The sequence below is a fragment of the Biomphalaria glabrata genome, chromosome 8 (assembly GCF_947242115.1).
Source record: "Biomphalaria glabrata chromosome 8, xgBioGlab47.1, whole genome shotgun sequence".
In the NCBI taxonomy this organism is placed as follows: Eukaryota; Metazoa; Mollusca; class Gastropoda; family Planorbidae; genus Biomphalaria; species Biomphalaria glabrata.
Window position 1 is genome coordinate 46672443 of NC_074718.1, and position 15684 is coordinate 46688126.

A 15684-nucleotide genomic window follows, 5' to 3' on the forward strand; every position below is an offset into this window, starting at 1 on the left:
AATTTCTACCTCGAATGTTTCTCACATTTTAGAATCAGCATTTACTAAACTTTCTGAATTCAGTTTGATTTGACTAGTAATTTTCCTATTATGAGAAAAATATTACGTTGTACACGCCACGGGAAAGAGATTATGAAGCTTAGAAATGTAGAAAAACGTTTGGCACCCGGGGATCCCCCCAGACAACTCTGAGTGAGATTAAGGCGCTCCTCCTTAACAAATTATCTGATCAGTTGAGTGGCGAAAGTAACATTTTATTAATGCAAAATGTTGAGAAACACATTGACATAAGCGCTCGCGCGCTATTCGACACATAGGGCTGCAAGCTTTCTCCACAGCTACTTTCTGTAACGGACTTAAGTTAGTTCTTTGAGAGCTAATTTATGCCCAAACTGTAGTTCTCTACAAGCGTACAAGTATTATAAAGTACACTCAACGAAGGAGTAGAAAATTAGTATTTATTTACTGCAAACAATATAATATATAATATAATATATTACATAAGGGTATCATGACATCATAACATTACCCCAAATATTCAGTACGCACACATAGCAAGAATAATAATATAATATCTCCTTACTCTAGGCATAATAACCGAAAAACAATCACCAACACCCTACTCAGACAAGGTCAGCTTTCTGACTAGACGGACCACAGGAAACCTTATTGTCCCCTCCCCCCCCCCTTGAAAAACCCCGTGCTAAAAACAATCTACAACTCAACTAATAAAATAAACAAACACACACACACAATTTCACTTTTTACACACCCCTCTCTTGACAATATACAATTGGGGCATTTAAATAGCCCCTCAAAGAACTAACCTAAGTCCGTTACACTTTCCTCTTGAATCGGTGTGACACCATGATTAAACGTTGACGGCATGTTTTTGCGCTCCTCTTTTCGGCTTTCGTGTTAAGGATGACTTAAGTAAACATGTTTCGTCTTGTCTAATTGTCACAGTCTTAGTTGACATTGCATGATCTAAAGTTCACGTCATGTTAAGAGTTTAAAAGACACGTGGAATTCCTGATGTAGAAAACAGGAAGTAGAATGAATAAAGTTGACTTTGAGTTCAGTCAAGTCAAGTCAAATCAGTAAGGTTTTGCTCCCGGTCCAGGAAGGTTGGACGTTGCTTCCTGGACTGGTGTATATATAGGCCTATATGTATATAGGATGAAAGTCGATGGACTAATGATTGTTGATTAATAATATTTGAGAGTTGATTTCATTATGTGCTTATTGAATATTAAGGTATTATTCGTATTTCAATGGATATCTATAGTTGAAGCTCCAGTGTCACTAGTAGTAATTGTTCTTATTGTTACCCGCTGAGATGCGGACGTGATTGATACATTTGATACCGCTGCTATGCGGATAGGATTGTTTATTATTTCTTGACTTGTAGCACTAACAAGGAGTGCAGTGCATTATTATTGTAGTAAAATAAACTTCATGTTTGTCTGCTGAAACGAGCTTCAGTTAGTTTATAATATTCGTCTTGTCACGTGTCTAGAGTACTTCAGGAAGCAAGAACTCAGCATTACACATTGACACTAATGATAAATATTTCTCTATTGGTAGCATTATCTCGGTATGTTATTCAAATGATCCTTCTCAGCCGTCACTGCTCAGTCTTTTTTCAAGGTGGCGTTGGGACAATGATTGTTTTGAGTAGGTGGATTTCATCTCCAAGCTAATTGATTTGTTTGTTCAAATTGGCCGTGCTTTTTGAAAGATGGCTCCTGCTTTCCAATCCGTGATAACACTGCCTAAATTCGGGTGTAACAAATCAATAATTTAGCTTAGTTTTATTGTTCAATTTTAAGAAACAAAAAAAACCCACAATAGTTGTTTGTTTTTAGGGAGAGATTTCGTTTTCCTTGGGTGGGGGCCCCCTGAGCCTACCGCACTGGGTGACACCGACCCTAGTGACGCCACTGAATCTAGCCATGCATGTTAATCAATAATATAAACTTTAGCCTACTAAGTAGTTGGTTATCCTGGCTGATACCACACTCTAATTTTTAGTACCCATTAGAGTTTGGTGGACTTAGAGGTATCATAAATATTCTGAATCTCAAAGCCCTTGTCTTTACCAGGTTCAGAAGTCATGGGTTGTAACCTTCAGCCATTAAATCACCTAATTAAAGATGTAGTGAAAGAAGTGTATACTAAAAAAAAATGTATATGGGTTAAATACATTTTGTCGCATCATAACCTCAAAATGAATTTTTAAAATTTTTATTTTTTTTCGACCACATTTTTCACCTGCGGTCACATCATTATTTTTCTTTTTTTATGAAAATTAAACATTTTGAAAATTTTTGCAGCCTATTACCTATGATATAATATCAATAAACTACATGTGAAAAATTATTAGTCTAAATTATACAGAACTAAAGATTTTGAGATTCTTGTGGACAACATGCACCTAAAAATACATTTTGAGAAAAACGCATTTAAAGTTTTTAAAATGATATAAAATATTTATTGCAACCATAAAAATGAAAAAAAAAAGGGGAATATTTACATAATATAACATAATAGATAATAAAAAAACTATTCATTAAAATGGCCTGATTGATAGGTTGGACCTTCGAGAACCTCTGCCCGGTGCTCATGCTCAATTCTTCATTTTTTCAATTTTTTTCTCCTGGACACTTGACACATGTGATTGATCTTCTTTTCCTGGACACATGTGATTGATCTTCTTTTTCTAACAACAAGCTGTAGTTTGACATTTTGCTTTTTCTCACTAGAAGAAATGTTCTTTAGTGTCCAGGGAACGCCTAATATGTCAAAAACTGATGCCAACAGGCTAAAACAGCAAGGTATGTCGCCGTCCTTAGTTTTTAATGTTGCGAATTCTGTTTTGGGGCATCTTTGCCAAATGAGGGAATGAAAAGATTCATTGGCGTTTTGTGTTCCCATTCTTGAACATGTTTTTAACAGATCTGTGTCTGTTATAGGAAATAACAGTTTTCCTATTTCTGATGTGATGGTCTGATTATGTTTTTTGTATGGCTGTTTTAGTGCCTCTGATCTCTTAAAGTGTGACACCAAGATGTAGTGCCATCAGGACACAACCTGTGGTTATGATCTAGGTCTGAGCTCATCATATGAAAAAATGAGCCCATAACAGCCAGCTTCATTTTTTTGAATGTCAGGAGCATTTTGGCGCAGAACTTTGGAATAGTTATTTGTAATTTTTTCAATTTTAGGCTTTGTAAGCCTATAATTTAGTTCTTTTTTGTTAGACATTTTTAAATTGTTCAAAGCATTAAACATTCTTTTTGAGATGTGGTTAATGCAGTCCTCTTTTAAGATTTCTACATCATATCCTGAGCTGGTAATGGCAGATGAATGTGATTTACTATCACCATCACACAGCATCATGCCATAAACAAGTTTTCTGATGCCACAGAGTGAGAACAAATTTTGGATGCTGCTGCGGCCTCCATTGCATTTGCTGAGCCACTGAAGTTTTTTTGACACATATGCTTAGAGGCATCAAAATTTAGTTCTGCAGAGTTTGAATCACAAACACAGCAATAATTTGATAGGACTTCGGTGTCGATGACGAGTCCAGTATCAAAATCAATAACTGCCAATTCCTGAATGAGATGAGTGGCCCCTTTTATGCCAAGTCCCATCAAAAGAAACTGTAATAACAGGACAGCCTGTTGAACTTATTCTATCATCTGTAGTCAGAGGTTGTGAAATGTTTCTTCCATGCACAACAGCAGATGCCCTAATCATACATTCTTCACCAGCTTCAATTATAGCAGTGTTGACTATGTTAGCTAGATTGTTATAAGTATTTCTGTGCATGCAGGGCATACTCATAAGTCCACAAAACCTATCAAATTTAGAATGCGAGATTCCAGATTCTTTTAATGCAGCGACAGCGCGGACATTAATATCCAGATGAACATTATTACTTTTTTTTGAGGTCCAGTCAGGCCACAAATATGTTTCACAATTTAGGCATTTGATTTTAATCAAATGAGCCATGCCTTTTGATTGTGTGATGCACATGGTTAATTTTTTGTCGAAGCAATGTGGACAGCACAACAAGGAGACCATTGTGGTCAATTCCATTGAATTCATCATGACGTATATGAAATCTTCAGGCAGCCTCTTATTGGTGTTATCAGCGTTAGTAATTGCAGTTAGAATTATTTTTCGTTCAGCTGCACTTGCAGGCTGCGTTGTTGCTGCTTCAGATCCAGCTGTATCCAAAACAGAGCTGCAAACAAATAAAAAAAAATTAGAGGTTCTTTAAAAAAAAATTCAATAGTATGAAAGTACACGTCACATCTATTTATGTACAACATAAAGATTATTTTAAATTTTATAATGCATTTTAGGAATCATATATTGTATTCATCAAAAGTAAAAAATGTAAAGTGACATGTTACATGTAGATCTATATATCATGGTTCATACAACTTTTGTGAAAATGAATTCCAGACATTTATGTTTTCCAGACTTACTAACAGTAAAAAGGATGGCTACCTGAGCATGCCATATGTGCTCTGGACTGCTGTATTCGTGATCTTGGGTTCAAACCCTGCCAATAACTAACCCCTGTCGTACTGTGGGAGGTTTGGACTAGGGTGTAATAATAATTTTCAATTATTAAGGAACATACGGTACAAGGGGGAAAAAAAGTCACTAATCTTGTAGCACTTAGACTTGGGAAATTTAATAGGCCCTATATAGTTCAATAGGCCTAACTTAGTTGTAAAATCTTATTCTTAATCTCATAACTAGTCCAACAGTTTTATAATTTTTATATAGATATTTAGTGGCGTAAACATTAGACACTAGTTAAAAAGTAAAGACTTATTTAGACTAGCCTAGCTTAGAGGGCCTACCTCTAGTAGGCCTATAATTCTATTGGAGGAGATAATTTTAAATAAAGATCTAGAGATAGATTAACTGTATTGAACTTAAAATTTAATTTGTAGTAGTGGCTTACTTATGTCTAATTCACAATAGGCCTATGCCTATGTGAATACTGACTTGTTTTTTTTAACGGGGTAAAAATTGATAATATTGATCTAAATCTATATCATAACCATACTAGATTATAATTATAGATCTATATGCTAAGTATGCTAGATCTAAATCTAGACTTAGATCAAGACTAAATCTAGTAGTAGATCTAGTATTCTAAGTCTTTTTAGTTTTTGAGTTTAGACTCAAGATCTATATTCTACATTGAATAGATTTGGGGAAAAAAAAAAGGGGGGGGGGGGTAATCGTGCATAGATCGAGACTAAATCTAGTTGCAGACCTAGTAATCTAAGTCATTCTTGTGCTCTAGTCTTTTATCTTTTAGTTTAGACTAAGATCTAGATCTATATTCTATGTTGACTAGATATAATATAACTTGTTTTCTTTATTTAAATGGGGAGGGGGGGGGGGAGGGGAAATCGCGCATAGATCGAGACTAAATTAGGTACTAAATCTAGTAGTAGACCTAGATCTAGTAATCTAATTTGCGCATAGATGAAGACTAAATCTAATTCTAGACCTAGTAATGGAAGTCATTCTAAAGGCCTAGTCTTTTAGTTTAGACTCAAGTGCGCATAGACAGCTGCCAAATAATTAACCTAAAAAACTAGGGGCCTTCGATGGGAAGTTTTACCGATCTTATAGGCATATTCTATGTTGACTAGATATATTATAATATAATTTGTTTTCTTTATTTAATTGGGGGGGGGGGGGGTAATCACACATAGATCGAGGCTAACATTAGGCTAGTAGAAAACCTTGATCTATTAAGAAGTGGCGCATAGATCAAGACTAAATCTAGTAATCTAGTCTAGTAGAATTTAGTAGATCTAGTAGACCTAGAACAGATATAGATCTAGTAATAAAAGTCGCGCATAGTCATAGATCGAGACTAAATCTAGTAGTAGACCTAGATCTAGTAAACTATCTAAGTCGCGAATAGATCGAGACTTTTAAATCTAGTAGTTGACCTAGATCTAGTAAGTCATTCTTGTTGCCAAATATTTTTGGTTTAGACTCAAGATCTAGATCTAGACTCTCTATATATATTCTATATTGACGTCATTGACGAGATATATTTGTTTTCTTTATTTAAAAAAAAGGGGGGGCGGAGTTTCGCCCATGCATAAATAAATCTAGGCCAGAAACTTCCCAACCTTTGGTAGGCTAACTGAAATTTGATCGACCATCTAGATAATATAGAATAACATCTGATCTTCTAATCATCATCTTTTTTGAAGTAACGTCTGTATTATATAAGATAAGATAACAGCAGTCATAATAAACTAGTTACTAGTCTAGGACTAGATCTATTACTAAATCTGATTTAAGTCTACAGTACACCGTCTAGAAATTGGCTGGCATTTCACCGACATGCCGTGGATTGCGCGTGCTTTCACAATAGATAGATCTAGTAGGCCTATTAATGGAAGCCTCTATGCCCAACTAGATCTAGCAGCCTAGCGTTTTACCGGTTACGGCGCCTGAGGGCTGAATGACATCGGATTATTTTTTTTTCAAATTCCAGACATTTAACAAAATTGCATCGAAAAGTAGCAATTTTCCAGACTTTTTTAAGACTGAAATCTGAATTTTGAAATTCCAGACTTTTTCCAGACCGCGTACGAACCTTGATATATGTATTAGATCTTAAAAAAAAAAAGACCAAGTTGAAGTCCTACAACTACATGATAATCTAGATTTAGAATCTAGATTCTAGATCTAGATGTGACTGATGTCTAGATCTAGATCTAGTCAATCTAGAATATCTAGTATCTAGTCATTCTAGTTCTAATGTGATCTATGTCCCTAATCTATACTAGATCTAAAAAGGATAGATCTCTGTTTGCAATCACTTTCATGATATTTATTTAATGTCTAGATCTATATATATATAGATCTAGATGTGATTCATTGATATGATAAACACGTTGCGTTTGTCGAATTCAAAGATTGATGAAGCAAAGTGATTTTACGCTGGTCTAGTAAATAAAAAACTCTAGATTTAGACTTAGCTTTGTAATTATGCATTTGTCTTTGAAGCATGTCTTCCTCTGGGCTTACAGTAACGTTTTTTCTTTCCAAACATATAACCTTTTGTTGGCATTTCTGAGTTTGAATAATGAATCGAGGCAGAATTTAAGTCATTGGTTAATATGCATGACTAAATGCATGACGCGTAGGACGTAATCATCTTCTTTTTTGAAGTAACGTCTGTATTATATAAGAAGAAGAGGCTTTCAAATGTTTACAGAAGGAGGACCGGTTCACGTCATGTGCGCATGCGTGTAAATTTTGTTGTCATAGTTACCAATGTAGCTTTGATAGTGCGCATGCGTAAATATGGCTTAGTGAGTGTGTATATGAGGATATAGGAAAAAAAAAGAGGTAGTGACGTATTTTGAAAGTTTATATTTATAGAATGAGAAACCATGCACATAATCGGAACTAGAAAAGTAGACCTTTGTATCGATACCATCTGTTAGGGATAAGAGCGTACATTAGCTTATCAACTTTAGCTTACAAAATGTTGATTTTTAACCAAAACATCAAAATTTTGCTTATACATCTACTTTTAAAATACAAAATTGATGTATAAAGCGCAGTTTTTTTAGTATTCTGATAGGGAATTCGTTTTCTAGACATTTTAAACTATTAAAATCAATTAATTTTAAAATATCGATATTTTTGACCTAGATCGATGTTTTCTCACTGTGCATCCCCCTTAAATACGCAGAAGTCCGATTTTAAAGATCCATCCCCCCAAAAAAAGCACAAGCCGATTTCAAATAGCCACTACAAATAACAAACAGGTCGATTCAAAACAGAAACTACGAATAATGTTCATATATGAAAAATGCACAAGTCTATTCAATCAGCCACCCCCAAAAGAGTAGAAGTTGATTCTAAATAACCACAAAAAAAACAAAAACAAAAAAAAAAACAACATAGGTCCGATTCAAAACAGTCATTACAAAAATGTCGATTCCGAAAAAGCAATCACAAAAAAAAAATGGATTACAAACAACAATTAATTTAAGAAATTTCTTGATTCGAAGACAAGCCTTATTAAGTCCTTAATTAAGATCATTCGGGAAATACCAAAAATAAAATACAAAAGCTTTAAAGCAAGCCTGCAGATTATCACTATAGGTTGTTCCAAGATTTCGAATCTGTCAACAACTGTTCTTACTAAGCATCTAGGAGGTAAAAAGAACCTGTGCAAGAAATTTCTTTTTAATAGGTGCGACAATGTAAGAGATTTCTTGGTTTTCGAAGACAAGCTTTATAATTTCCTTATTAAGTTGATTGGGAAATATCAAAAATAAAATACATAGCTTTCATAGCAAGCCTACGGTTTTTCGCAAATGGTGGTCCTAACGTTTTGATTCTTTCGAAACGCGTTCTTAGTAAGCATCTAGGAGTTAAAAGAAACCTGTGTACGAAATTTCACTTAAATAGAAGCGACAGTTTAAGAGATATCTTGATTTTCAAAGACAAGTCTTATAATCTCCTAATATTTATTTATAGTTGATTTGGGAAATACCAATAATAAAATACAAAGCTTTGATAGAAAGCCTGTGGTTTTTCGCAAATTGTGGTCCCAACGTTTTTATTCTATCGAAACCCGTTCTTAGTAAGCATCTAGGAGGTAAAAGGAACCTGTGTACTAAATCTCACTTGAATAGAAGCGACAGTTTAAGAGATATCTTGATTTTCGGAGACAAGCCTTATAATTTCCTTATTAAGTTGATTTGGGAAATACCAATAATAAAATACAAAGCTTTGATAGCAAGCCTGTGGTTTTTCGCAAATTGTGGTCCCAACGTTTTGATTCTATCGAAACCCGTTCTTAGTAAGCATCTAGGAGGTAAAAGGAACCTGTGTACTAAATCTCACTTGAATAGAAGCGACAGTTTAAGAGATATCTTGATTTTCGTAGACAAGCCTTATAATTTCCTTATTAAGTTGTTTTGGAAATACCAATAATAAAATACAAAGCTTTGATAGCAAGCCTGTGGTTTTTCGCAAATTGTGGTCCCAACGTTTTTATTCTATCGAAACCCGTTCTTAGTAAGCATCTAGGAGGTAAAAGAAACCTGTGTACGAAATTTCACGTAAATAGAAGCGACAGTTTAAGAGAGATCTTGATTTTCGAAGACAAGTCTTATAATCTCCTAATATTTATTTATAGTTGATTTGGGAAATACCAATAATAAAATACAAAGCTTTTATAGCAAGCCTGTGGCTTTTCGCAAATTGTGGTCCCAACGTTTTGATTCTATCGAAACCCGTTCTTAGTAAGCATCTAGGAGGTAAAAGGAACCTGTGTACTAAATCTCACTTGAATAGAAGCGACAGTTTAAGAGATATCTTGATTTTCGGAGACAAGCCTTATAATTTCCTTATTAAGTTGATTTGGGAAATACCAATAATAAAATACAAAGCTTTGATAGCAAGCCTGTGGTTTTTCGCAAATTGTGGTCCCAACGTTTTTATTCTATCGAAACCCGTTCTTAATAAGCATCTAGGAGGTAAAAGAAACCTGTGTACGAAATTTCAAATAAATAGAAGCCACAGTTTAAGAGATATCTTGATTTTCAAAGACAAGTCTTATAATCTCCTAATATTTATTTATAGTTGATTTGGGAAATACCAATAATAAAATACAAAGCTTTGATAACAAGCCTGTGGTTTTTCGCAAATTGTGGTCCCAACGTTTTGATTCTATCGAAACCCGTTCTTAGTAAGCATCTAGGAGGTAAAAGGAACCTGTGTACTAGATTTCACTTGAATAGAAGCGACAGTTTAAGAGATATCTTGATTTTCGGAGACAAGCCTTATAATTTCCTTATTTTAAGTTGATTTGGGAAATACCAATAATAAAATACAAAGCTTTGATAGCAAGCCTGTGGTTTTTCGCAAATTGTGGTCCCAACGTTTTTATTCTATCGAAACCCGTTCTTAATAAGCATCTAGGAGGTAAAAAGGAACCTGTGTACTAGATTTCACTTGAATAGAAGCGACAGTTTAAGAGATATCTTGATTTTCGGAGACAAGCCTTATAATTTCCTTATTAAGTTGATTTGGGAAATACCAATAATAAAATACAAAGCTTTGATAGCAAGCCTGTGGTTTTTCGCAAATTGTGGTCCCAACGTTTTTATTCTATCGAAACCCGTTCTTAGTAAGCATCTAGGAGGTAAAAGAAACCTGTGTACGAAATTTCAAATAAATAGAAGCCACAGTTTAAGAGATATCTTGATTTTCAAAGACAAGTCTTATAATCTCCTAATATTTATTTATAGTTGATTTGGGAAATACCAATAATAAAATACAAAGCTTTGATAGCAAGCCTGTGGTTTTTCGCAAATTGTGGTCCCAACGTTTTGATTCTATCGAAACCCGTTCTTAGTAAGCATCTAGGAGGTAAAAGGAACCTGTGTACTAAATCTCACTTGAATAGAAGCGACAGTTTAAGAGATATCTTGATTTTCAGAGACAAGCCTTATAATTTCCTTATTAAGTTGATTTGGGAAATACCAATAATAAAATACAAAGCTTTGATAACAAGCCTGTGGTTTTTCGCAAATTGTGGTCCCAACGTTTTGATTCTATCGAAACCCGTTCTTAGTAAGCATCTAGGAGGTAAAAGGAACCTGTGTACTAGATTTCACTTGAATAGAAGCGACAGTTTAAGAGATATCTTGATTTTCGGAGACAAGCCTTATAATTTCCTTATTTTAAGTTGATTTGGGAAATACCAATAATAAAATACAAAGCTTTGATAGCAAGCCTGTGGTTTTTCGCAAATTGTGGTCCCAACGTTTTTATTCTATCGAAACCCGTTCTTAATAAGCATCTAGGAGGTAAAAAGGAACCTGTGTACTAGATTTCACTTGAATAGAAGCGACAGTTTAAGAGATATCTTGATTTTCGGAGACAAGCCTTATAATTTCCTTATTAAGTTGATTTGGGAAATACCAATAATAAAATACAAAGCTTTGATAGCAAGCCTGTGGTTTTTCGCAAATTGTGGTCCCAACGTTTTTATTCTATCGAAACCCGTTCTTAGTAAGCATCTAGGAGGTAAAAGAAACCTGTGTACGAAATTTCACGTAAATAGAAGCGACAGTTTAAGAGAGATCTTGATTTTCGAAGACAAGTCTTATAATCTCCTAATATTTATTTATAGTTGATTTGGGAAATACCAATAATAAAATACAAAGCTTTTATAGCAAGCCTGTGGCTTTTCGCAAATTGTGGTCCCAACGTTTTGATTCTATCGAAACCCGTTCTTAGTAAGCATCTAGGAGGTAAAAGGAACCTGTGTACTAAATCTCACTTGAATAGAAGCGACAGTTTAAGAGATATCTTGATTTTCGGAGACAAGCCTTATAATTTCCTTATTTTAAGTTGATTTGGGAAATACCAATAATAAAATACAAAGCTTTGATAGCAAGCCTGTGGTTTTTCGCAAATTGTGGTCCCAACGTTTTTATTCTATCGAAACCCGTTCTTAATAAGCATCTAGGAGGTAAAAAGGAACCTGTGTACTAGATTTCACTTGAATAGAAGCGACAGTTTAAGAGATATCTTGATTTTCGGAGACAAGCCTTATAATTTCCTTATTAAGTTGATTTGGGAAATACCAATAATAAAATACAAAGCTTTGATAGCAAGCCTGTGGTTTTTCGCAAATTGTGGTCCCAACGTTTTTATTCTATCGAAACCCGTTCTTAGTAAGCATCTAGGAGGTAAAAGAAACCTGTGTACGAAATTTCAAATAAATAGAAGCGACAGTTTAAGAGAGATCTTGATTTTCGAAGACAAGTCTTATAATCTCCTAATATTTATTTATAGATCTAGTATCCTATTATTTCCGACATTTGGATATTTCCGGTATTTGGTTTCGCCCTTACCAATATAAACAACCATATTCATATTGGTTTACGTTCGATTGACGACTGCTGATAAAGTTTTCTGTACACTACGTGTGGACTTATTATTCAACTTCTAAATCTATATGTAGCCAAAAAACTTAAAAATAAATAGACCTTGTAGATTTGTAATTCTAGATCTAGATCTAGAACTTATAAGACCCAGACTTAGCCGGCAAGCTAGGCTGAGAGAGGCCTTATTCCGGGCTATTAAATTAATGTGGCAATTCGATGATCAACTAAACAAATTATCATTTTTTTAGTCCTTGCCATAACTGATGTCTCTCAATCAAAACTTAGAAATAATTAGAAAAGTAAAGCCTATCAAAGCTTGCAATACACATGTGATCTAATTCTAGACTAGATCTATAGATTTATCTAGATTATCAACAGTTCGCTTTCACTTTCAGTGGATCTGATTTCACTACTACTTACTACTAGATCTATAAGTATAACTACTACAAGTTGTAGTACAAGATCTGATCTAGATCTATAGGAAAGGCCCATCAGCGAAATGGCATACAAAGCGAACACCTCCCGGTATTTTTTATCCATTCTTATTTATTTCAAAAGTAACTGCAGAACCAATAAAATGGTGTTACAAAGACATTTTTTTACATTTCCCACATATTCACTTTTGTTTTCCCTCAATAAAATAAAGCGTAGCTAAAGGTCAAAGTTGACATGTATGGAAATTTCATTCTCAAAACATTTCCAGATAAACGAGAATAGGTCCGAACTTAAGGCGATTTGCATATTATGCTTCTAAATTGACGAGGAAATAGTTAGCTAGAATAGCTAAGGCTATTCATTCCGTTGAAAAAAATATATTATGGGGTGTTCGCTCAAAATGACCTTTTTAACTGAAAACCTATTCAGCGAAACCCCTATTATAAGCTTAAAAAGCCATTAATAATAATTTAGTTACTGATTTAATCTGTTTTTCTTTTTGTCTTATCTATTGTTATTGTTTGTAAACTGAAATATTAAAATAATAGGCCTATTTTTAACCTTAACCCAACGTCTTCGATTTCGAAGATTAAGGATGAGTGCATCACTACGTGTTTCACATGACTACGCCCAGTTGCGACCAGCATATTTTCCTGCATTTTCTTTCCGTCTAAAATGTTTGACTCGCAGCTCTCCAACAGTCTCTCAGAGGTCATATGCTGGCAGCTACTTTCCTCTATGCCAGTGAGGGTGAAATGACGCTTCAGTTGATCTTAACAGCGCTTATACAGTATACGGGGGGGGGGGGGGGGGGGCTACCTCTGTTTTGCCCTCCTCCTTTTTTTTTAACTGTCTGGTTAACCTCTTGTTACTAATTAATGAGATTAATATGTGTATAAATGTTTAAAAGAAGTGCAGAATTCATTTTCACAGGGTTACCCCACCATTCTGAGATTAGGTTTTCAGATCTCCAACAGTTTTCCAGGAGAAAATATTCGATTTCAGGATAGGAAAAAACGCGAACTATATATTTAGTAATAAATATAAGAGTTACCATATAATATACATTTATAAAATTACAAGATCTCTCCTGAGCCTTTCGTCTCCATGCCCGAAAACCAAGCTGTTGTAGATCTGTCTCCATACATCATCAATCCATCGCATTCGGGATCTGCCTTTGGGTCAATCAGCTTGTGTGTGTGGGGGGGATCGAGTTGATGGCGCTTAAGTGCACTGAACATAATTTCTTAAAAAAAAAATAGTTGAGTAACGAGAGTTTATGAAATGGAGAGTAGTACGACGTGGAGTAGCCTATAGGAAGGTGGCGTGATAGAATTTTGTAGTTTCTTTATTTCTTTTAAGAAAAAAAATTGATCGCAAGTTTCGTAGGCTATATAGACATCAGTTCCAAGCAGAGAAAGGAGATGTGGAGCACGAGAAAGTGAAAACAAATTTAGACTTTATGCCACAAGGAGGACAATAGTTATAATGCTTCATGGAAGAAGTTAGATGATAGAACTAATTGAAGCATAATTTCCTATATTTTAACATGCTATTTCGCTATTTTTTACGGCCTTTCGCTCATTATGACTCCCGCGAAAATTGCGTTAGCTGATTATGTCCGACCCATACCGCAAGTTGACTTGAATTATAAATTTAATAGTTGATATGGAAAAAAGAGTCAAATTTAGTTTTATAGCCCAATAGCTGAGGAGTCCGCAGATGTTTTCATTATAAAATTCTAAACTAAAAACTGGATGGCTGCCTGGTCGTGCGGTTTGCACGCTGGACTGTCGTTCAGATTTATCGATGGTCCCGGGTTCAAACCCTGCCCGCTCCCATCCCCCGTCGTCCTGCGGGAGGTTTGGACTAGGAAGTAATTATCTTCAACTCTGAAGGAACATCCGAAACATGTAAAACAAAACTGGCACAAAAGCGTTCGCTATTGGTCCTATCCCATAGATATGTATAGATCTAGATCTAATTTTCTTCTACAAGATGACTAGTCTAGATTCTAGGTCTAGATCTAATTACCACTTTGATATTCACTTTGTAAATAAGACATCAACTACTCAGGTCAAACATTTGTTATTGTTGAAATAGATCTATATAGATCTATAAATAAATGTTAGCACTATTGTAGAAAAAAACAAACAGATCTATTTTTATCTATTTTTTTTTAAGAAATTATGTTCAGTGCACAGTAGCACCATCAACTCGTTCCCCCCCACACAGGCTGGGCCTGTTCTAATTCTATATACAATAGATACTTAATCTCTGGATATCTAATATAAATAAAAAATAAATCACATTTTATTTTTTGTATCGGCAGTCTAGAATATAGAGTTAGATCTAATTTTTGATTTCTAATAAAAATGATGGTAAAAGAAATTATTTCAATACGACTTGAGTCTATTGACATTGCATTTATAAAGCTAGAATTTTTCAGAATCTATAAATAGTAAAACTTTCATTTTCTAAGACTTAAACTCTGTCCAACACAACATTCATCACATTTTATATTTTTCAGATGAAGATGCATAGCGGGCTTCATTATATTGCTTTTGGAACAGAGCCACATACAGATTAATAAAACCAGCTCTTTTGAGTAACAGGAAGGACTTGAAAACTACATATTAAAACAACAAGCAGCAAAGAAGAAAATTTAAGGCAAGTTGTTTTTCTAAATATTTTGATTTATTATTTAAAATGAACTTCATTGTTTCTTTTGTTGTATGCATAATACAGAACAGGCAAATTATGAAAATAATCTTGACTAGAATCTTTCAATCTAGATTAGATTTAGATTTAACTTTTTAGAACCGATTTCCACAGGGGATGGGAATGGGCAGGGTTTAAACCCGGAACCATCGGTAAGTCTGAACAGTCCATCACACAAAATGCATGACCAGGCAGATATCTTGATTTGAATTACTAACTAAGATACTTTATAAAAAAAAAACAACTAGTTCTTGGCGTCCATTGTTATTCAAACAGTTACATAGTTACAAAAATTGATCTTGAAATAAAATGTTTTTTTTTTTAATAAACAAGTTAACTTTAAAGACCTTACGATCTATAAGGCAGATGATGTAAAGGTCACCTGTTTCTGTGGACCACGGTTAACGAGGATGTCTTGGCCAGCACAATGAACAACCACCTTACTTTTCCCCAACTAATGTCAAATACCAATTAAACCTGGTTGGACTCAGAGGTATCCCAAAATTCAAAATACCAGTCTTTAACGAGATTCGAACCTGGTACT

At 34.5% G+C, this 15684-nt stretch overlaps 1 protein-coding gene across 1 annotated transcript; it reads right to left on the reverse strand.

Annotated features, from left to right (window-relative positions):
- Positions 1 to 2708: 2708 nt before the first annotated feature.
- On the reverse strand, positions 2709 to 4858 carry LOC129927867 (uncharacterized). The gene is made up of 2 exons (XM_056039476.1): positions 4525 to 4858; positions 2709 to 4255 (listed from the first exon to the last, which is right to left on the reverse strand). The coding sequence occupies exons 1-2, from the start codon at positions 4530 to 4532 to the stop codon at positions 3604 to 3606; spliced, it is 660 nt and encodes a 219-aa protein (XP_055895451.1). The 5' UTR covers positions 4533 to 4858; the 3' UTR covers positions 2709 to 3603.
- Between the last annotated feature and the right edge of the window lie 10826 nt (positions 4859 to 15684).